Genomic DNA, 24,389 nt, shown 5'->3' with positions numbered 1-24,389 from the left:
TGTGCCCACACACATCGTGCTAAGCCAAAAAACTTCAAAGTTTTCCCCAGGATCAGCCCTCACTGAGTGACCAGCAGGACAGAGCCTTATCTACATCCCACCTGCAGATCCCACTGCAGCACAGAGTGTGTGGCACAGAACCACAGGATGGCTTGCCTTGAAGATTATCCAGTTCCAACAGCCCTTCCATGGGCAGTGACACCTCCACTCTCCCAGGTAGCTCAGAGCCCCATCCATCCTGGCCTGGAACACTCCCAGGGATGGGGCAGCCACAGCTTCTCTGGGCAACCTTCCTTCACATCTCATCACCCTTGCAATTAACAATTTATTCTTATTATCTATTCTAATTCTACCCTCTCTCACTTTAAAGCCATTACACACACATACTCCAACAAGCATAATTGTTTATCAATATGTTTTTAACTCTGCGCTGCATGGATAACATCAGTCAAAAAATTCAATTCAATGGATGGCTTTCCTATTTGGTCTAAAGTATAAAATTATACCCACACATATCATGCACACAAATGTGAGGAAATGTCATAAAAGCATGAAGGAAGAGCTGCAAAGCTTCTGTTGATTTCTATTTTACTGCTTCAGAAAAAAACGGTGAAATACTAAAATGAGTTTTGTCTCCAACCTGAAAATCCCGGCAACAAAAAAGAAAACAATTTGCCCCCTCTCCTGCCACGAAGCCAGACCCAAGATTGACTTCTATTTTAAAATAAAATGAGTAGTAAAGTGGTCCATTACACTGTTTATATACTATTATTTCAGCATGAAAAATAAAAGGAAGGTCAATTCACTCATAATTCAGTGCTACCAAATCACAGCCAGGTACACTAAACCAGCAGAGGGCAATAGAATTCTAGAATTTTGCAAAAATGGGATGTAATTCTGGATGGAGCTTTATTTACTGTATACATTTTCTGGCAAAAGTCACTTAACCATCTAATTACTCATGATCTCTAATCCCAGATTCCTGAAGGTCATGTGTAATTTACTAGACATTACTTAAAGCCATGCAGAATACCTCAGATTTCTACATGGATTTCTCAAGATGGATATATGCTAATACAAAGTTCCCACTAACATTAAATAATACACATAATAACAAACTTCTTTTTCCAAAGAGATAAAAAGAGATTTAAATAGTTCTATTATACAAAGAAAGAAAGGAAACTAAAATCGTCCAGAATGATGTATGTTCAGATCCCACAAAAAAGAGAAGACATTTTCATACTAGAACTTCACAGTTCTAAATAAGGTTAAACTCCACAAAGTGGATGAGAAATAGTTTGATTTTTCTCTCTCTATACATCACAATGAAGTTTTGATGTGTTAAATCCATTAGTTAAGATACAGATTTCACAAAGTCTCAGTTGAAGTGTTGAATCTATCTGAAGAGTTCTTCAAATTATTTTGACACGGTTATTTTGAAAATCTCCTGAAAAGTCACTGAATCCCTTTGGATCAGGTGGTTCAGCAGTGAGTGTGCACCTGTGAGTGCACTGGAATGGTGGCATTGGCTCTATCCACAAAAACAACCCACAGCAACAAAGTTGTTATCCAGGTCTGTGCTCAGAAATAAATAAACCCTGTAAATCTCACAAGTTTATGGGTTTTATTCATATTCAAATAATGGTTATTAGAATTACTGATGAACTGATATGTAACTTAAAGCCCAGCTAAACAGAGCATCTAAGTAATGCCCAAGGGAGTAGTAAAGTAACTACTTTAAGTTCTTCTGCCACTTCATTCTAGTAGTTCTTTAATTACTATTTTCCTTCTTCTATGGGAGCTTTCTCTATCTTCACTGGTCAAATTATTTCTGAATTTCTCTCAATATGCAGCATTTCCTTATATGAAGAAACTATTAAAAGAATAGTCCTCAAGTAGCCCTCAAGAACAGGATGAGCAAATTTGAAAGATGTAAGGGTACAATACAGAATATAAATTGCAAATTCATAAAATTGTAACAGTAGTAGATCTCATCTTCGCACTATAAATGATACATATACTACATGATCAGGTGAAAGAAAGAGGATGAGAAAAATCAGGAACCACAACACTATGAAGAATTCTGAAAGTAAGAACAAGAAAACTGAACTTGCACTCTGAGCTAAGCCATTTGAAAGACCAAACAAAATCCAGTTTGACCAACAAAGAAAATGATTGTGGAGGAGCTGAATGGAAGTGCCTTACAGAGCAGGATATTATCTGTCAGTTCTGCCAGATGTTAGGTGAAGTTTGGGCACGTGCAGTGCATGAGGAAGAGCAGAGCCACACACCTGCCCTGTGAATTCTCACTGGCACAGAGTTATGAACTCATGACAATGAGCTGATGGGTATTCACAAGTTCAGAGGGCTGTGATTAATCAGAGGAAATCAAGAAGAGCATCCTACCAAGAACTCCAACTGCAGGTACCATCATGAAGGGTACAGAAGCAGCAAATGGAAAAAAAATGCAGGGATATGGATGAAAACAAGAGTAGGAGATAAAAACTCTGATTATGGGCTTAAATCACTTGGCTGTGTAAGGAAGAAAAGCATTTGTGACACTTCAATTCTTTGGTCACAGTCAGTTTAAATTGTTGATGAGCTATCTAGGATGGCAACTGAGACATTCACAGAGCAGCAGGCAATACACACAAATATACCAGCAATTTCTCTTCCTTACCATCTGTAAGCATTTGTCCTCTCATGGAAACATAAAATAGTGGTGCTCAAGTCGTGACAGATAATAATGCCACAATGAAATGGAACTCAGAGAAGGAAATTGTGTTTTCATGCAGAAAGTTCCGTTCTACTGGGATAAGGACGTGGTGATGAGGAGGCAAAGCTGAACTTACACATATGGAAAACGCAGGGGGAACTCTGTTACTTCATTTACATTCCTTCACATTAAGCTCAGAAGCTTTACTAGATTTTAATTAAACCACCAGAAATTCTTTCAGGGTGAAAATTCGAAGTGAATCAGAATTTCTGTAACACTGTAATCCCCCCAAGAAGTAACAACGTAAAGAGATGGGCAACAACGAACTCAAAATTCTTAAACCAGAGTTATGTAAATCAGTTACAAATTATGTGATTCAATATAGAGGAAATGCAACAGAAGGATTTCTCCTTATTCCAGGCAATAGTGGGTCAGTCCCTCAGTAACATGAAATTTACTACAAAATTCATCATTACGTCTCATTTTAACTGGGGGAAATTTCCTTTTTTTCTTCCTGACCAAGTACTTTCTCCCACAAATCACTAAGGAAAGGAACTACAGATTGCTAAATTAGGTTTTCCATTATGTTATCATTCTGGGAAAGCCAGCTTCTTGAACAGAGCAACGTTACCACAGTAATTGATTTCCTAAATTCCTTGTAAAGACACATGTTAAAAACATTTTCCAGTTAGTCTCTCCTATTAACATGCTAACCTGTTGTACTATTTCTTCTTGTTTAATTTCTTTTTCCCTATTAATATGCTAACCTGTTGTACTATACTTTCCTGTTTAATTTCTTTTTCCCTCACCTAAAAATAATTTTGGAAGTGAGATATTCTCTACTGCAAAGCCATAAAATGTATTCTACAGGCATGTATTATGTATCTATCAGAAGCAGAGTGCACAAGTTAAAATCTTAAGGACCAGAGATGGCATTTTGGTGCCTGTGTTAGTAAGGGGAAAGGCAAAAACACTCCATCATTTCTAACAAGAATCCTCAGATTCCTGTTTTAACATGAGAAGTATGTTTGCTTTTACAAAAATAATTTACTGAACTATAATATTTCTATGAAAAGAACTTTTAATGGATGTAATAAAAATTTGACTGGAGGAGTGTTTGGAAATATTAACAGAACTTTGACCATTGCCTTAAAAATGCTCTTCCATGACCCCACTCATATTCATAAGCACCTGCCAAGTAACCACATTATTCTCTCTCAAAAGTCAATAAAACCCTGCTTTTAGGTCATGTCTATTAAAACTCCAGCCCTAATTAGCCTACTGGTGCACAGAATCACCAAGAGTAATGATTATTATGAATAATGATGACTGTCATGAATCATGAGCAATAATGATAACTCCACAGCTTCCTTCCAATACTTCAAACTGGCTTCAAGTATTATCACTTATTTCAAATACTTGTTGTAAGCTCTTGAGGGTAAGTATCTTCATTTTTCTGTTCTTTTGTACAAAAGCAACACCAGCAGTTTTGGTCCACAATTAAGGCGCCTGGATTTTCCAGGAATGTAAATAATGCTCATATAGACACTCAATAATGTTGTAAATGTTCCTTTGTGGTTCAGCTTATTCTCTATTATCCATTACATGATACATCCATGTTCCTTTTAAGCAGGCAACTTAATGTATTTTTATATTACAAGGATTAGCATTCTGAGAATGGATAAATAAAATGATTTTAGTACTAAAAATAATGTTACTTAATACTATTTCAGTCACAAAAACATTTCCATAGACTAAGATAGTATCAGAACTGGCAGGATAGAGATACAAAAAGAAAATTAATGGAGGCAGACAAACTCCTTGCCAAGACAATAAAGGAAGTCTTTCACGATGGGAGTTTCCTAAATTAAAGCCAGCAATTCAAGAGTGAAGAATTTTAAAGTAGAAGTGATTTTAATCCAAGCACACCAGAAAGTTTTAGAAAGAAGCACAATAACTAGGTGCAAGAATGAAAATATTTCAGGGTAGACAGCTAACATATTACAGAAAGTCTTCCTAGCTTTCTAGGAGGCTAAAAGCATGCTGCTGATTATGAGAATTACTTGGGACAATCACAGTTGTGCAGAAATTAAAGTTAAAAATCAAAACTCATGTTAAATGTAAAAAACCCCACTAATTTTGCTTTTTAAATTACCTGCATCATCCAATAGCTTTATGCAATTCCCTGGTATTTACACAAATTCTAAAATAAACACTAATGTAATATTGTCGTTGAGTAACACAGATAATGTTAGTACCAAATTCTGCCACTGTTTCCCAATATTCCACAGATTCCAGCTGACACTAACTGTAAAATTTGCCTGACAAAGACACAAAAATGCAATCAACTCTTCACCCATCACCACAGATTTTCCCCATCAGCCTTTCATGGAGTGGAGTATCTTCCCTGTGACGTCACAGCTGCTGCTACACAACAAGGAGCACAATTCAAATTATGAAGCTTCTGTTACATAATTAACCTTGAATTGGGTCTCTCTTGGAAGGGGGGGGATTCATGATAATGATTAAAATATTATAAACTGTTCTGCATTTCACTAGTTCTGCCTCCAATCTTCAGAGAAAGCTCTCATCCATGAAATTGGGAATCCCTCCTACACCCAGCTCCAGGCTCTGGAATTGAGCACTCATCTACACAGGAGTCATTTCAAGGAGTAAAGGCTTTCTTCCATTGAGTATCTGCCATAACTGTTACTGAAACCTGGTAATCCATTTCAGCTAGGGAAGTACACACTCAAATTGCTTTCATTTGATTACTGTGCTATGCAAAAGACATATAATTCACTATGGAAAGCATTCAAATGATATCTATTGGTGCATTAACACAAAATACTTCCAGTTTCACATTTTTTTATTAATTCAGCTTCTTACTTAACTCGCAAATTTGTATTCTCCTTGAAGATTATAGAAAAAGCCCTTGGACTAAAATCCTTTTCTTCACAAAAATGCTGCCAGGATAATTCTTAAGATGACCTGAATAAATGTTCTGCACTATATTCAAAGATTTTAAGTTAAATTATTTACACCAAATGTTATGCTTTTAAAAACTCTGAAAAAGTCTCTGATTTTACGTAATTCTCTTTCCTTTTCAACAAAAGTACAGGAACATGGAGTACAAATGAAAAATGGGCAGCCATGCAGATGAACAGCCCAATGATGCCATTCCTAAGGAGTTCAGCCAGCCCCAGTCTGCAAAGCTGCAGACTCATTTCTCTCATTCCATTTCAAGCTCTACAAAAAAATTCACATCAGTATCCAACTGAAATTTTATTTGAAATTTTGTGGCTTAGAAGCATTAAAAAAAAAAATCAATTAAAACAAATCAGTTTTTCCCTCTCTCCCTCCCAAGAATTACATAATTTAGACACATAAAAATTCAAAAGCAGTCTCCAGTGCATCTTGCTAAAAGACAAATGTCAATTTGAATGTAATACATCCAAACTGAGAGAAATTTCGTTGCATTTGGGTTATTTTTTGCCTAACCTAGATCAGCACTCTCCAAGCATACAGCAAACCATTAAAAACAACTGATTCAGATTTTTAAATTAATTTCTCATTTTCTAATTAACCTATGATTCTGAAAAATAATCCTGCTCTGAATACTGCCATTTAAAGAAATGCTTGTCTATAAATGTGGAACCCCATTCATAACATCTACACAGAGAAAACTTTACTCTTAGACTAGTGTACTTTTATGATGATATTTCCTTTATTCAAACACTTCTGAATGCCAAACAACAGAAAATTTGCAAGTGTGTTACTGTGGACTGTGGCAATGTGGTAGAAAGGTATGGGAACACATGATCATACACAGTTTAACCACAACATTTTAGTCATAAAATTTTGGAAAAGATCCATGAGGGGTGGAAAATTTTACTATAATCTGTACAATCAGGCTGAGAGGGGAACACAACTGTGTCTAACATTTGTTTGTCTAACATTCAGTGGGTGAGGGATGCAAGAGGGACTGACCAGAGTGCCAGGGATCGGCTGAGCCGCAGGGAGGGCAGATGGAGAGGCAGCACTGGGGACGCTGGGGTGGCAGCTGTGCTGCTGTTCCATTGTCCCTGACATTGCCCAGGACAGGCTGGAACTGGAGCCTGCCCTGCTCCTGCCTGGCTGCCCTGGAGGCTGCAGAAAGGCAGCGTGGGGCTCACCACATCCTGCCCGCCTGGCAGGGAGCCAGGCACAAACAGCGAGCCCAAAGCCTGCGGATGGGACAGCGCTGGTTGTGCAAGCACCAAACTGCTCCTGGATGAGTTAATGCAAGGAAAACATGATTAAAACAGGTCCCTTTCCTCCTCTCCTCTCTTCCCCCACGCAGAACAAGACCTCTTTTCCACAGCACTAAGGAATACTGCATTTCCACTTTATACACAGCAGAAGTGAGCACGTACCAATTAAGCATGGGTCACTGGTACCATGAAAACATGGAAAAATTCTTTTATCTTCACGTATAAATACATTTTATTTATATTGTTTCAATTTTAAACAAAATTCCAACGGTATTACTAATGGTAAACTAAAACCTTTTTCTAACCCAGAAGCAAAAATTTGTTTGTTTTTGTGACATTAACAGTACACACCAAAGTCCACTGTCACTGATGATTCACATTTTGCTAACAGCTTGTGTCCAATATTTAAAATTTTTAAAAAGCATTGGGACTATTTTTTCTAGAAAAATTCAATTATTACTCCAGGCCACAAAAATGCAACCAGTGCTGACTTCCTGTCTATGACTTTAATCCCATCAGCTCTGACTTAGAGTGTGATCAAATCCTGCCTGATCAAGTTTCACAATAGATCACTCACCAGACTTCAGGGAGAATTCTGAAATTTCACCAGACATCCCAAGAGCTCCTAGCACGCTGTACACAGCGTGATGTTTCTTGTAATTTTAATTGGATATGTGTAGAAATACCCTAGACTAGTTTTTAAATAAGCAAAGGCATTAAGACAAGATGGGTTACATCATGCCAGCTTGCTCCCTCCTTTAAATTTTCTGCTGTTTTACCAAAAATATTTTAAAATCCCTCAAGGCTAATGCATGACACAACCATTCCAGAATCTTACCAACATCATCTCCAAGTTTTAAGTTGTGTTACTGCTCAGTTTCTTGGCTTATCTGCTGGACTCGACCATGTCCTTCTCATTATTTATACACCTCAAACCCTTGGTGACTTGCTCTGTGTTCAGTAAAACACAGTGAAGTTATTTAGGAAGAACAGGTAATTGTTCCATTTGTGCTCTGCTTTGTCTTGGATAAATAAAATGAAACCTAACATTTCATGAACACAACAGTAGTTCCATAAAGGAACTGTGAAGTCGTGCAACTTCTTTATACTACTTCATAGGAAGCAACAGGAATTACACTGACAATGAAATGCTGTGACATGAAATCCCATCACAATTTCCCATCAAAATGCTACAGCAAACATAGATGGTAAAATATCAGACTGGCCTGAACTCTATAGACTCTTACAACTCTACTTTTAGATTTACTACAGATTTTGTCATTGATAACTTGATTTGGAGCCCTGCCTGTCCAATGACACCAATGTGCACACAAAGGGAACCCTGTGCCACTGTCTGATGAACAACTCCTGTCTATTCCTGGCTGCTAAGAACATTGCCCAGTCTCAAAAGGGGTGGGTGAAATGAGATTTAACAGGCTGCTGGCCTTAAACACGGTATTCTGAGAACAGAAACACCAATAAAACATCTGCACCCTGCCAAGCACTGCTTCCTCCTTGGGAAGCATCAACACAATCATATGGCACAGGTACGATAATTCTTCATGTTGAAGCACAGCCTTATGCCAGGTAGAATATATTCACTCCAGTCTATGACACAGTTTTGAAAACCTCTAGAGAACCTGAAAGATCCTCCAAAAAGTATAATTTTTTTACTCAAAAATAATCAGTTTACTCAAAAGCATAAGTTCTACTCAAACTGAACCTTAAACTGTTAATCTGACTTTTAACTAATCACTGCAAAGTCAGTGCAATAATCTTATGTTCCGAACAGCATGTCAGTTTGTGTTTAGTATGAACAGTTGAATGCCAAAATAAGTGCTTTTGCCAAAGAATTGTATCTAATGGGACATACCAAAGGGGACCATCACTGAACCTGAGGATTAGATCTGGGAAAAACAAAATTCTTTTTCTATTATGCATTAACAGCTGGCTTTTGCAAGTTAATAGTCAGGTTATTTTAATTTTTAATTCAGGTCAGGCACATTAAAAAACTCATCATGCTTCTTCCATCAAGGGACTCACAGCTTCCTAAGTGTATATTTAGAGTTAAATAGTCCAGGCTATTAAAAAAAGATTTCAGAGAACTTTCTGCGAGAGAAATGGTGTGAGATCTTGGTACCTCTACCAAAAAATAAAAATGTGTAGATGAAATTACTTAAATATATTTTATATTCAATCCAGATTTTTGCCCTGCTTGATGGTGAAATCAAAACTTGTTTAAGCTTATTTCAAAACTCCTGATACTACATTAAAAAGTCTGGTTTTATTGTGTCTCTTTTTTTTTTTTTTTTGCCTACTTGATCAGACTTTACCAAGGTAGGAATTTAACCAAACTGCACCAACAGCCCAAAATAATCCCTGTACCTCTCAAGGTAAAGAGCTATGTGGACTCTCTTGGCTATTCTTATAAGAAAAACTAAAAACCAGAGAATAAAAGAAAGGAGAAGATTCTTAAAAATGCAGAATTTATGCAGTAAATAGGTAAGAGTAAAATAGGCAAGAGGGAAATTTCTATAGCTCAGTAGCTTTTCCCTCAAATTAAGTATTTGTGGCAGCAGCAAATGTGAAACAACAACTCTGCTACTGAAGGACTCAAACCAGAGGGAACAGAGAAAGATAAATTTTGATCTAAAGATGGGAGAAAGTCAATTTGCTGGGACTGAAAAATTTAGCATCACACCATGCTACTTTACTTTAGGGAAGAGTGTACAGAGTATTTTTTAAAATACTCTGCACACTCTTCCCTAAAAGCAGTTGTGGGGTATGTACAGCTATAAACTAAATCACATTTAAATAAAGATTTTTACAATTCAAATACTTAGAAGAGGAAAAAACCCTGCCACTTCATGCTCCATACACGTTGTTAAGTACTAATTTAAATAAGAAATGTCAGGAAATCTTCTACACACTTAAGTTTGTCAAAATTGCTCTTGCCTTCAACAGATGATTCTGGTTTCTGTGATTGGAAAAGTTTGACATTTTTTATTCTAAAAACAACATGACAGAATCTTTTTCTAGTTTAAAAAAATCCAGAAATTGATTGTAATATATAATTTAGACCAAAAATGACTGACTGAAGGTGGAAGGTTGCATTTTTCAATTGCTATATTATTAATGTGTAGATAAGCTGTCAAAGCAATTATTGTTTTGCAATATCACAGTGTACCAATTACCAATGACCAAGCACTTATTTCCCAAACTGGGTTGTATAACAACATTCACATTAAACAAAGTTATTTAATACTGCAAGCCAGTCCACATTCTAAACTTATCTCCTCAGGTATGTACATCCCAAAAAGCAGGATTGGAGCTACCCAGAATTGGTGAAAATGCTATTGTATTGGGACATTGAAATAAATACAGTCATACTACAAGAGTTTTGCTTCTGAAATAATTACTTACAAAATTGTTCACATTTTTGTATTTACTATCATACTGTATTTTGCCACTATCAAACATTATGTACTTTCCCCCCCAAAAAGAAACCAAAACAAGAAATTGAAAACAAATACACAGTTAAAACAACCCAGTCACAATATCCTCCAAAATTAACAACTACACAGCCTGAAAACTTCACTTGTACTTTTGGCCAAGTACTTTATTGGCCAACTGTACTACAGTGACCATTGTATTATATTGGCCAGTGCATGTTTAACATGCCAAATTAAACACATTAGTACTGCAATAAATAGTTTTTACATTGTAACATCAGAAATTATTCTTTACTATTATTTTAGTGACTAAAATAATTCAATATAATTCTCTAACCCATCATATAGCCTGCATTTAGTTCTGGTGGTATGGCTCACAATCTTAATGACCCAACATTAATAACTGTCCTTCTGGAGTAATGTCCATATCAGTCCATTTGATGATTTCCATTGACATTAATAAATTTTAGAATTAATCTTCCTGCCTGTCATGTATCTCCTGTCATCTCTTTCTCCATTTTAACAATGTATGTGATGTAAAAAAAAATACAAGATAGCAGTGGTTGCAATAGACACTCACCCTATAGAAGGCAGTTGTCAGGGGCAGCAGTGCTGCAGCAATGCTGTATTCTTCTGAAGAAGAACAATCCTGCAAGAAAAAAAACAAAGAAGAAAATAAGAAAAAAACCAGTTTATGCACTGCAAATTCATTTCTGCTTTATGGAGTCCCTCTGGCATCTTCCTGACACACAATGGAATCTTTAATCATTCTATATAATGTAAAAATAACACATATTTATGTGTATGTATACATATATATATACATATACATATACATCTTTCTCTCTATCTATCAATGTATTTTCTCATGATTTCTCCTAGACAGGTACTGCTGTGATTCTTCCCACTTTAGAAATTTATTACCCAATTTCTCATTCATATGTCTGAAATACAAATCCACTGGCACAGTTTATACATAACAAGGAAAGTTTTCCTCATTTAGGAAACAATAAAAAGGTAGTTTGCTTCCATTCGGGTCAAGAGCAAACCTGACTAAAATGGAAGTGATGTGATGACCAAAGAATGCCCTTTCAAAATGTCTACATGAAGGAAGTGACATTTATGCAATATGAAATAATCACCTCCACAACCTCCACAAAAGTTTGGCACAAGGTTAACTTTAAAAGAAGATGAAAACCCATTCTCTTCAAGTCTCTGAATGCCTCATTCAACAGTCAAGTGTGTCATTCATGTCTCTCTAGGCAGAGAAGGGTATGCCAAAATAAATCAACCAGTAATTGTGCTGATGAAAGTCGTGATTTTATTACGGAAGTCTTTTAAAAGAAAGCAGAATTGGAATGCAACTTGATATTTAAAAAACAAACTACTTGAATTTTTATGACCATAAAAAAAAACAAAACGCAAAAAAACCTCAACAAGAGTTAAAAATGACACTTTTAAAAAAGTGATCAGGTGTTTTCTCAGTAGCTCTTTTTGCCACTACTAAAGAACACAATAATGCACATACTCGTACAGTTGACAAATGCATCACCATTGTGCCCCTGGATGATCAACGGACAACCAACATTTCCAGCTGAACAATTAATTTAAAAATTGTTAACATCATTGTTACAGTGGGCACCCTGCAACTTAAACCACTCCTGTTAACTGTAACAACTGACCAAATGCCAAAAATGAAATATCTCAAAGTGTTCCTCTGCCAGACTTTACATTTATGACTTCAACATATCAGAGTTATCTAAAACTGAGCAACTAGCAGAAACCTGGCACCAGCCAATTGTGATAGCAGAAATATGAAATCTGCTTTACAAAACCAACAATGTTATGGATTATTAGGATGTTATTTGTATCCATCTCATTCTTTTTCTTAAATGGCTGCAGAGTAACTGTGGATTGCAGGTTTAAAACAACACACCAAAAAAACCCATCACAAGACTATTTTGCTTCTCTTAATTTTAAAGTCTATTTCAACCTTTGTGATTTCTCAATAACTAATCCTTCATCTTCTATTGCTTTAATCAAGCTCACCTAAATGGAATAGCAATGTCCATTATAGTTAAGTACAGCAGCATTTAGAAAACTGCTGACACATAAATTCTGAAAAGGGACACAACCAGTTCACAGTTGTGAAGGTTTATTCCTGCACAGAGTTACTGAGGGTTCCAATGTGTCTAACTCTGCACAAATGCCAGAATGCTCACTGTGCATGGACAACACGAGTTTGGCAAGTGCTCACACTCCATAACACACTTCCAACCTGGTAGAGGAAAACTAACAAAAATAGACACTGAAAAACTCAATAAATGTTTCAATGATGCCTCTTGGTATTGCAACACGTATGTAGCAAACCCAAATTAGTTTGTAAGATCTCAGAGCATAAGGCTAAAGGACACAGCCTCAGCTGCTTTCAATTTTCCATTTTTGCATTATTCCCTATTGTTATCCACAGCCTTAATCCCCATTTGGAAGTTAGCATACATATTTTTAGTTCAATATATGATAAATATTCTTAGAACTTTTTCACTTAACAAGAATGCTTCCCACTTAAAATTTGACTTTCCAATCTTTAGAAATGTGCAACAGCTTTCAAAGAAATACATATCTTATTTCTGTACATGATTATTTATAACCAGGTATAAAATAATCCATCCTCAATTTCAGGTTACCTACTTAATCCCTTAGCTCAAATTATTTGAAAGAGTTCGGGCTTTTATCCAAAATATACATAAAAATATCTTTATAAAAACTGAGCAATGTATCTTCACCTAGAGAGCATTCAATACTCCAAGAGCTAACATATGTCTCAAAGATATATATCATCACCATATAAACAACACATTGGATTATTTTTCCATTCCTTCCTTCAAGTATGAAATTCTCCACATATTCCATGTCAGCAGTACATGGACTTGTAGTGTGGAAGCATTATCTCTCTATATTTTTTTTTCTTCTCCTGTATATGACAAGGAATACAAAATTATCTCAGTTAGGAATAAATTGCAACACTGTTGTTTTAAGATGAGTGGAACTAATTAATTGTTTACTTGCATTGCAGCTGCAAGACAGAATGCCATAGTTAAAAGAGATGTTGCACTGAAATCTCAGCTTCTCAATTTTACAGACAAACCAAAGTACTGGAAATGTCATATATGTGTTGTAGGCAATTAATTTAGACCCCTGAAACAATGCAATCCAGCTGCCTTATATATAATGTCTTTACCAATTGTGAAAACTACTCTTACTGCTGCTACAAAAGTAGACAAAAATCAAATACCATAAAATAATCAAAGCTTTTCCACCTAATTTGCACAAAATGAAGCTGAAACACATCTGGGGAACAAAAATTATTTTCAGCAAATTAATCACCAAAAAACCAATGTCCTTTGACAGTGAAATACAGACTTCCACCATGACATATGCAGAGTACTGCTTTGAATGTATGCCTAATTGAGTGAAAATCTGGCACATTGCTCTGGCCATACTGATCCTATATCCAGACAGTTGCTGAACTCTGTAGCAGATTGGAAGGGTTACAGAAATTCATGTACACTTGAAATAGCTTTGCTACACTGAATTGACAAGTGAATAATAAAAGCAGAATGTTTTTCCTTACATCACTTACTTTGACAATGCACGTGAATTACTTTTATACTCCAGTCAGTTTAAATATGCAGCAAAACTTTGGTGGTTCCATATTGCCATTAGATTGCAGAGCTGAGAGCCTGGAAGTTACAGATTTTGACTGCTTGGCTGGACACATGGGACTGATATAGGGGAGCTTTTGGAATCTGGTAGGTGGCTTAGGCTTCTGGGGCTGGAGGAGAGAGTCAACTCTGCTCCTCTCTCTTGATTTCAGAACAAGTTGGAATGCTTGCTTGGAAAACAAGGTATTGCACACAATCAGGAACTATACACCATCATGAATTGTACATCATCATGAACCTGAGATGCCCTCTGCAGTGTGATCCTAGTGATGAACAGGAATTCATCAGGAACTGTACACCATCAGGAACTGTACATCATGAGGAATTGTACATCCTCGTGAATTGAACACCATCATGAACTGTACATCATCAGGAACTGTACATTATCATGAATTTTACACCATCAGGAATTGTACACAATCATGAACTGTACATCCTTATGAACTGTACATCATCATGAACTGTACATCATCATGAATTTTACACCATCAGGAATTGTACACCATCAGGAACTGTATACCATCATGAACTGTACACCATCAGGAACTGTACATCATCATGAATTGTACACCATCAGGAATTGTACACCATCACAAAGCTGAGATGCCCTCTGCAGTGTGGTCCTAGTGATGAACAGCTGGGGAAAGTCATCCCAGGAAAAGATCTTCCCTGATCTGCTCCTGGACATGCAGGCTCAAGAAGGCTGCTAAGCCCCCTCTGATATCCCACAAGAGCAAGCCCAAGCCAGTGAAGCACCACAACAGTGCAGAAAAATGACCTCTTTTCTTCCATTAAACAACAACTTACACTCAAGGATTTCTGCTTTCTCTTAGTCACATGATAAAAATCTAGAAGACATGTATGGAACATCTAGATAACATTTAAGGTGGAATTTTCGTCTTAAATTCATCTTGATAGTCTCCCTCATTAACTGCTACCTGATACAGCATCTTCCTGCATTAAAACCCATTCTGCTTTAGGCACTAAGCTTTTTAAACAGATCCCACATTTTTAATAATCTACAGAAATCTGAGTATGCCAAAAACTTGGGATCTAATTTTGCCTTACTTTCAGGAACACCACAATACATGGAATTACCCACAGGCCTGGCTATCACATGAAATCACTGTAGCATGCAGTGAATGCATCCAGACTGAAAAGCTGAACATGGCAGCACTTGATCCATACCTTTTTGGCAGCAAAGGATGCGTGCATGCTCTGTTAAAAATGCTGCTCAACACTTCACTGTACCTCCTGAGAATAACTGAAGTCAATTTTCAGGCATACAAAGAGCATTCATCACCCTGCAGGACTAAGCTCAAAATGAATCCAGAAAAAAAAAAGAGCCGGAAACTTTAGGGTCAGATGTGTTTTTAAAGCACTAAACCAAGAACTGTTAAGTCAGCACGTGTAACTATGTGCAGAACATCAGCTGCAAATTACAGGTGAAACATTAGTTACAAATTCAACAGATTACTTCACTGGCGTCAGGTTTGAATCCGAGTTCTAACAGATGCATTATGTGGGCAGGGTTTTACTAAATCACAGAATTTTTATTATTGATGCAGTTTATATTTTGGAAATATGAACTGTCAATCTCAGTGCACAAGCTACTACTTTTGTCTAAAGCAGTAAAGGAATTCAACAGCCCAGCTTAGAAAAATGTTTTGTTTGCTAAAAGGAATAGAGATTCATCAGGTAGAACTGCAGTGTTATTCATAATCATTCCTTAATATTAATGAGGTTATTTTTCATTTTTATTACGTAAACTGCATAGATCTGACACATTCACCTACAAATTCATCTTCTCATTCATCTTCTTAATTCAATTAATGTAATTGAACTATTACAAATGAGTTTTGATCAAAGAAATCCTCTTCTATGTAAACTGATGTTACCATCAATGTCTTTTATATTCAGTCAGTCTTTGCAGAATCAAAAATGCAAGTAAATAAACTGCCAATTTAACAATATCAGATTATAGCTAATATATTTATATGCTGCCTTGAAAAAACACAGTACTACTTGGAATTTCCAAAATAACTTTTAAAAGTATTTAACTTACAAGTTTTAACTTCACAGATAAAGCCACAGTTAAAATTACAGAGTTTGCTGAAATGAATGCCAATATGACAATAATCACTTATATCACCTTTACTAGCATCCCATAATTAACATGAAAGTTTAAATATTACTATTAGAATCATAAGCAAAATTGCTTTTTTTGGTGAAAATTCATGCACATTTGCTTTCTTGCTAATATTCATACAGAGCTTTGTCTAGTGAAGTCACCATCAATGCCAGCTGCTGCTCTGCTTTACAGTGGGATCAAACTTTTCCTTTTTTTTGTTGACAAAGGTGAAATCAAACCTTATTGAAGCAGCTACAATTTTATTAAGTAGAACTCTTCTAGGACCTGAGAAACAGGATGAAAAGTAGACACACTGAGAAAGTCCACAGAGCTGACTACCTGCTGCCTTATCTTTTGACAGAACTGTAGGAACAAACTCAAAATTTGGGAGATACTGCCCTACAAAATTCTCATTATTTTTAAAACTTCTTGTCTTGATAAGAGTGTAAAGAGCTTTTCATAAGTATTAATCTGTAACTCTTCCTTCATACATGACCCTAGTACATTTTATGTGTCGCTCATTAACACAAGCTTTTAATTTTATTTTGTGTTCTGCCTAAACACTGGTGCAGGGATTCACAGTTAATAAAACCAAGACAAGGACACTTATTGTCTGTGGTTTCCAGGTTTAACACTGATCAGATCTCTGGGCTTTTGATGAGCAGCTTCTCATATTGCTGCCTGGGCTGCTGACAGCAGTAACTGAACACTAAGTCCAGATCACAGACTTGACTCATGCTTTGAATTCTGCCACATGTAACAATTCCTTCACCCTCTGTGGCCATCTCAGAGTGATGCCAGGGCAGAAGACAAAGGACCAGCACACAATCCAGGAGAATCCTCACTGATTTGTTTTGACTTTTTGGTCTTTTTGCCTGATCAGAAGCCTTTGCAATGACCATTTAATTAAGGAACCTATCCTGGCAGCAACAGGATGCAAGTTATTGTAGAGCTGTCATTCCAGGCAGGAGATCCAGTTTTATTTTAGAGGTATTTTACTTCCTGAGGAACTTCATGTTTGTCTTCACCTGGCCCTGAATCATCATAAGTTTGCCTGCCCTTGAAGCACAGTGGTATAAGGAGCAGGATTCAATCAAGGCAGTTCATATGTAATTATACAAGCATGTGGTGTTCAATGATTTTTAAGTTTCCTTTTGCTTTCCTCTACACATTCACAAGCTAGCAAATGCAACAGATTTTCTCTGTGCAGTCCCATCCTACTCCTGATCTCACAGCAAGTGAAAACAAGGAACAACAGTTCACTCAAAGGAAAGCTGTCAAGCCCCCCCAACCCCCACGCTTTCTCAATAAACACATTTCCGTCTAGGCTTGAGGTTAGTCATTTCCTCCTCCTCTTTACAAATTACTTCTAGGAGATCAGGAACCTCAATTTTTATGTGCATAAATTACACATTTGTCACTGTATTTTTCTGTACCCTAGAAGCCTAAAAACATGTAACTTTTTTTGCAAGATACTGATAAAAACAAGAATGCCATCCCTCGCCTCTCAGCACATCTGAGTTTCTTTAACAGAAATGCCATGCATGTTTCTGAATACTGTCATGAGGCCCATGGCAATAAAGTTCAACATACTCAGGCTGTAATCTTCTCCCAAGGAAATGGTTGGGATGCCAAGATGCCTTTTGACTTTTATTTCACAGCAGGGCTTCATTCACAGTGACTCTGTCCAAACCTTAAACTACACCAGCTGTGATACAAGGTCCTGCACAGCAATTTGTAAAAAGTTTTGACAAACAACACTCAAATGATAGAATACATTGCAATTCACGATAAAAAAGTGATCAATATCCATTAACTGGTCAGTTGGAGGGGGTGATTAATTGGTAATATATCTAGGAACTGCAGGGTGCTCCCGGAGCCCTGGCGGACCAAAACACTTCTGCAGCCACTGCAAAACATTAACATAGGATACTCTGTAAACTGCTCTACAGACAGCCTGCTTAATTGAGTTAGGGAAAAGAGAAATGCTTAAGACACTAAAAGAACTAATAAAATAGATGCCTTATTACAGTATAGTCCAATTACATATTTCCAAATCAGTTCACAAGTACACAGGATACATCCTTACTCCCAGCAGCATCTCCTCTCTTAAATTTTAAAGCAAAAACTTGCAAATATATATACTTTCATAAACTTTCAAATATGTACTAATACATTCACCTTGCTTAACTTTAATTTGACTGTTCTTTTCTAAGTTTCATGTGATTTTCCAATTTCACATACTTTTAATAAAAATGCATCACATCATCAGAGCACATTCTATACAATTTTTACAACTTAACAGGAATGAACTCCTAAAAAAAAATTAACCAGATTTATATGGGTATATATGGTAAAGTGATTCACTGAAAAATCAGTTTTTCACTTTAGAAGAAAAACATTTGGATAGAAATGGAATTTTGCATCCATCTTCTGTCATGCAATGAGCCGATGCTCAGTTCAGAGCAGCTACCAAAAAATTTTGGGTCTAGTTCACCATGGAGAAACTGAACAGTGTCTGATGAAATGTAACTTGGAAGTAGAGCTCACTGAAAATTTTCCACTGAATAGCATGTGATAGCAAAATAATTTTTTATTTATGCTAAGAACCCTCAATGACATCATAGGAAAGAGAACTTCTAATCCTTAAGGTTCTCCCCTTGGGAGACTCAGTCTCTTGCCAATTGATTTTCTGGAGAACCAGAAATAAAACCTTTGACAAAAATTCAAAGAAGGCAAGGAACAGGTTTGGGGGAGCTACAGGCTGGACAGTAGGGAGCAAGTCCTCATAGAGAGCATTTCCAGACACAGGAAGAACACAAAAGTGATTTAGAACACAAAAAAACAACTGACCAAGGAAAACAGGATCATTTTCTTCAATGAAATACCGAGCTCTGTATCTCAGGAAAGAGCAGCCTGTCTTTTGCAGGCTCCTTTGGTACCTTGGGGACAAGCTGGGAGAGAAAGTCTGGAGGAAAGAGTGCAAAACTGACTGCACTGTCAGGGCTTAGCAGGCAGGTGGTTCTGAATCCTGTTTTCAGGGCCTGACACTGTGGTGAATGTTTTCATTAACAACATGGAAAATGGTATGAAATTCACCCTCATCACATTTCTGACTGACACCAAATCTGGGAGAGGGGTAAACATGCTGGAGGGCAGGACTGCTGCTGACTGGCATCACAGCCTGGCAGACACAGACTGAAAGAGCCTCCCGAGCCTCCCAAAGAGAAAGTTCTGTACAAGGGACAGGGTAACTCCATGTGGAAACATGGACTACAAAGGGAGAGCACTAGGAGCCATGTATAGCTGTGCTGTACATGTCAAACCAAGTCAAAAATCCTACATCATCAGTCTCACAAAGAGTTATAGCAGGGGCAAAAGAACAAAATAATTAGGAAGTTTATGGACCTGAACGAAGAGACTATCGGGAGAAAGCACAACTGAAAGAATCTCAAAAAACCTAAATAAAGATATAAAAAGAGCATGTTCAACCAACAGAGACAGAAATTATTGGCAAGAAGCTGATGCCAGTTTTATGTATCTTTATCTATGTCCAATGCATCCACAGGGTTCTGGCAGGTGAACCCTAGCCCATGTTTGCCTGGCTGTAGCACCGCCCCTGGCAGAGGCATTTTCCACCAACTGCCCACAGTGTGGTCTCTTCAGTACATACTTGACATCATGCTGCAGGACAGCTTTGGGCCTTTTAAACCAACCTTGACATTACTGAAAAGCTTTCCTCCACTTTTGGCAGGGGCACCAGATGTTCTGTGCACAGCTGCACCAAAGGACAACAGGACCGACACTGACCAGCTGCTCCTGGAAGAAGTTTTCTTGGATCAGCTCTGTTGGTGCAGCCCCGTTTCTGGATCCATGAAACAAGTGTCAGCTGCTGGAAGAGGATATTTCTGGGATGACCTGCAATGGCTGCAGAATTTCAAGGATGACAAGGGGTGTTTTGTGAGTTTTTCTGAGGAAATTGTGATTAAAAGGTTCTGAATCTCGAATCCAGCCAGCGAGGGCTTTTCCACGCTCAGGCACAGATGACGCACCGTGTTAGCTGTGCTGGTGAACTTGACAGAACCTAAAATCCCTCCTGCCAACTCCACTGCCAGACCTCTCTGCTCCTTAACAGGCTGGAATGTAAGTCTCCAGTTATGTTTCAAAGAGTAGTGCAGCTTTAACAATGTTAATGGAAGCTGCTGTAGAAATTGCTTAATCCAAAAACCAACCTTGAAGCAACAACCAGAGTTAGGCACACTGCACATCATGAAAAAATCATGTTACTAGAGCAGTCATCAGACATGTCCCATTTTTCTGGAGAAAAGAAATTCCAGCTATAAAGTCACTTCAAGGGTAAACAGTTCATAGAAAAGAATACTTGAAGCAAATTTGGGAACTGAAAGACATATGTTGTGCATGATTAAGTAACATGTTGTAGAGTGTCCACCTTGATTAACACATCAAATCTGTGTGATCAAGGAAGAATGTTGCTACAAAGCCTGAAAAGCCCAAGAGATTCTGAGATTTCAAGCCTGCTTGATTTAGTAAAGTGCTCCCTCCAAGACAGCATCCATCAACTGAATATATATTCTAATACAAATATTTAAACTATGAAAAAGGAAAACACAGAAAATAAAATATTTTCATTTAACTTAATGTTAAGTATTTTCAACTTTCTGATTGTACTTTTCAGTACATTGACAGCTGTCACCTCTTTCATACACACACAGGTTTTATTTGAAATCTTACACTTTTTGGTAGTTCAATGTACAGGAGATGTGGGGACTGTTTATTATGAAGCATTTATTAAAAGTTAATTTCTTTGCAATTAACGAAATGTTTGCTTTTCTAGGAATCCAAGTGAAAACAAGCATGAAGCATTTTTTGTAAGAGATAAAGGCAATGGAGAAACAGTAAACCAATTTTGAACTGGCAATTGTAGAACTAGCCTCAGAATCCTTCAGTCTTAAGTTTGCTGAACTGATACTTTTCTATGGGATTTTTAAATGGCTTCAGTAAATAAGAAGGTTAGAACTCCAGGAGGTAATTCCTCTAACTTTGGTTACAGAAGTGAAAAAGTAAACTCCCAAAACATACTAGTTGGTCATCTAGCTGAAGAGGCATGTTTGGATGTCCTTAAAAAAATTCCTGTTCTCTGTAAAAACTGTTTGGCAGGGCAAACACAACCAGAGGAAAGAAGACATCCTTGAGCTTGCTGTGGGACCAAAGAGGCAGAAGTGCACTAGCATTGCCTTCCAGCAAAATTATTTCTTTGGTACAAATTCTAGGAAATCTTGGTACAATCCCTTTCTGTTCCACAGCCTTCTAAACCACTGCTAGTAGCAACATCCAGCTAACTAGCCACAGAGAAAGCCTTCTTTGCCAGATTTTGGATTGCCAGCTAATCCATTTTAAAACCCTGACAAATCTTCTCCTAGGCTATCTGATCTTCCTTCCAGAAGGTTTTGTTCCAAACACCTGTTTTGTTCTTATTTCATTGACATTTCAAGAAAAAATGCAGAAAGGGTAGTTCTGCTATGTAATCACAGTACATGGCAAGGAGAAGTTTAATAAAAACTTCTGTACCTTGGGGTACAGTGCAATACTGGTGAAGTTCTAAGTCCAAACTATAATCATACTGTTTGAAATTCTTTCCTCACAATTCATATTTAGAGCTTTCAGAAGGGTGAGCCAGATTGCAATGGCTGGATAAAAAAGAATGGGTAGTGAAAACAAAAACTGAGAAGTTCAAGCATTAGCAATGGCTTTGGCATCCCAAAACCAGCATGACTCCAACTCCAGAGAACACACAAGCAAATCACCAATGAGTGCAGAACACAATTCTGAAGATCAACAGATAATTTCTGGACAGTGTAGCATTATTGAGTGCACACACTGAATGAAACACCCTGTATCAGCAAGAACAATCAGCCATGTACAATAAATGTGATAACTCCAATGATAAGTATTTCTTATCTGTGTCTCCTCCTAACAAGAAATATGAGTAGATATCCTGATGCATTTGACCATCTTCTTGTTCCTTTTATCTTACCTGCAGTTCTAAGTAGCAAAGAAACCCTCAAGCTTTCAGGAAGACCTTCACTATCACAGCTCACATAAATCCCACAGTACCTCTCACCTTCTCTTTCAGTACCACACTTGTGTTGATGACACTTTTTGTCCAAGTTCCTCATGCTGCTAAAATTTTACATCTTGCTTTTTCCTGATTTTCAAGGACATTTAGTAATGCAGCTTTCTGGTTCAGTCCTATGTGACATCCTGCCAGGTGCTGCTAGTCAACAACTTACTACAAATTTCAAATACTCTTACTTATCACCCTTCTTCCTTCTTCAAATCCTCTCTTAGGCACAGAAACTAAATTAATGCATTTTCTAAATGAATACACAGGGTGAGAGCTGGCTGCATCAGCATGATGCTGCTGTGTCATCTGCTGGAGCTCATTTCTGTAATGAGCCGTGACTGTGATGCAGCCAAAATCCACCACTGCTTTAACAACACCAGAGGTGCTACAGACCTGATTTTGATGAAAATCTCTACAAAATACCTTATCATTAAACTGGTTGGAATAATTAATTGATTAAATTTAATATGATTTGCTGGACTGATTTTAAATTAATCCTTTCCGTTGCCTACTGTTATCATGTGCAGGTTGCATCTTGAATTTGGAAATTAGAATATTACAAACACTGTATTATAATGCAGACAAGGAAAAATATTAAGTTTCTAAAGAAGAAGTGCTGAAAATCATGGCAACCTCATAATCCAAGTTGATTTAAAGTGTATTATTATTATTGATACAGTTATTAATTATTATTATTATTACTACAGTTAGAGTGAGATCTAGAAAGATATTTCATTTCATATACCTGAAAGAGACTATTAAAAGCCAATTGTATGGAATTTACTTACATATAATAAAGGATTTGTATTCTCTAAAGTGATGTTTAACCAATTAACATTCCAAGTAAAGATTTTACAAGGTGTTCAACTGACTAAAGGACTTAATTTAATCAAAAGAAGCTGGGTTTGTCCTCAAAAGTCAAATAATCTGTATAGAAAATCAAATCAATTTGTTTATTTACAAACATTGTGGGACTTTAGACTGTTAAACAAAATTCTTAGCAATTCTTAGCTCCCAAGTGGAGTTTTGGACTTCAAGAACTAGGGGAGAAGTGGGGAAAGGGGGTTGTGGGATTTATTTGTTTGTTTTATCTATAGACATTAGGTAAAGTAATTTTTAAATACTTTGTTGGATCACTAGATACCAAAGCCTGCCCCCGTGACTGAGTACAGGGAAGGAATTACTAAAAATAATCCTCATTAAAGCATGTTTACATGGCATTTTCCATGAATCCTAAAAGCCAATTAATTTAAGTCATAATTCTGGGCTGTAATATTGAAAAAGAATGTGAACAGCTGCAAGAATTTTTTAGAACATATGCAGATTGTCAAATGCTCATTTGTTTACACCTTTACTTTGTGGTCTTGCTCTAGAATGGCACACACTTTTAATGTAACAGCAGAGGTAAGTCTTTTACTGTAAAGAAATTGATCTTTATGCTTTTTGCCTTAGAAATCATTCTAAAATGTCACACAGTTCACTACTGTTTGTTTGTCATATTAATGTATTTGTCAAAGTTTACACAAGACACTGACAAACCCCAGAACTGGCCTGTGTTTTATGGTATTTATCTCAGCACCACACTTCAGTTTTTGAATGCAAGCTGCTGAGATCTCAATTGTTTAAACCAAAGGTTATGCAAACATGACAGCAGCCAAATGATTAGAGGGCTTTGGATATTCTATCTTCTGTCTGCTTCAGAAGTGGCTGCATGTGAAAAATAATGAGGCTCTTGCAGCCACCCATTAGGAATTTTTATGCAAATTCCTGTAAAATCAAACACTTAGAAACAGAAGCTTCATAAAATTCCTTATAGAAACAACAAAGCATTTGTCCACCTGGCATGTTTCTCCTGGTGGCCAGAGCAGCACACCTTGCAGAAATGTCTCTCTGCAGCTACTTGAAGGGTGAAGTGCAGGGGAAGGAAGAGCAGACACCACAACACACAGGAATTCCTTTTCCTAAAG

The 24,389-nt window shown here is 37.0% G+C and overlaps 1 protein-coding gene across 7 annotated transcripts in view; it reads right to left on the bottom strand.

Moving 5' to 3' along the window:
- SBF2 (SET binding factor 2) overlaps nucleotides 1-24,389 on the bottom strand; it is a 231,008-nt gene that overhangs the window by 54,267 nt on the left and 152,352 nt on the right. For all 7 annotated transcript variants that reach the window (XM_054275684.1, XM_054275687.1, XM_054275689.1 and 4 more), the window contains exon 17: nucleotides 11,002-11,070. In XM_054275684.1, coding sequence (XP_054131659.1) covers nucleotides 11,002-11,070 — 69 coding nt within the window. The remainder of the gene's footprint in view (nucleotides 1-11,001; nucleotides 11,071-24,389) is intronic.

This window comes from Melozone crissalis, unplaced genomic scaffold (genome assembly GCF_028551555.1).
Source record: "Melozone crissalis strain CALT ecotype California unplaced genomic scaffold, PUWL_Pcris_2 ptg000018l_1, whole genome shotgun sequence".
Lineage (NCBI taxonomy): Eukaryota > Metazoa > Chordata > Aves > Passeriformes > Passerellidae > Melozone > Melozone crissalis.
Note: the sequence above shows the minus strand (reverse complement) of the source record. Positions and strands in the feature narration are given on the sequence as shown.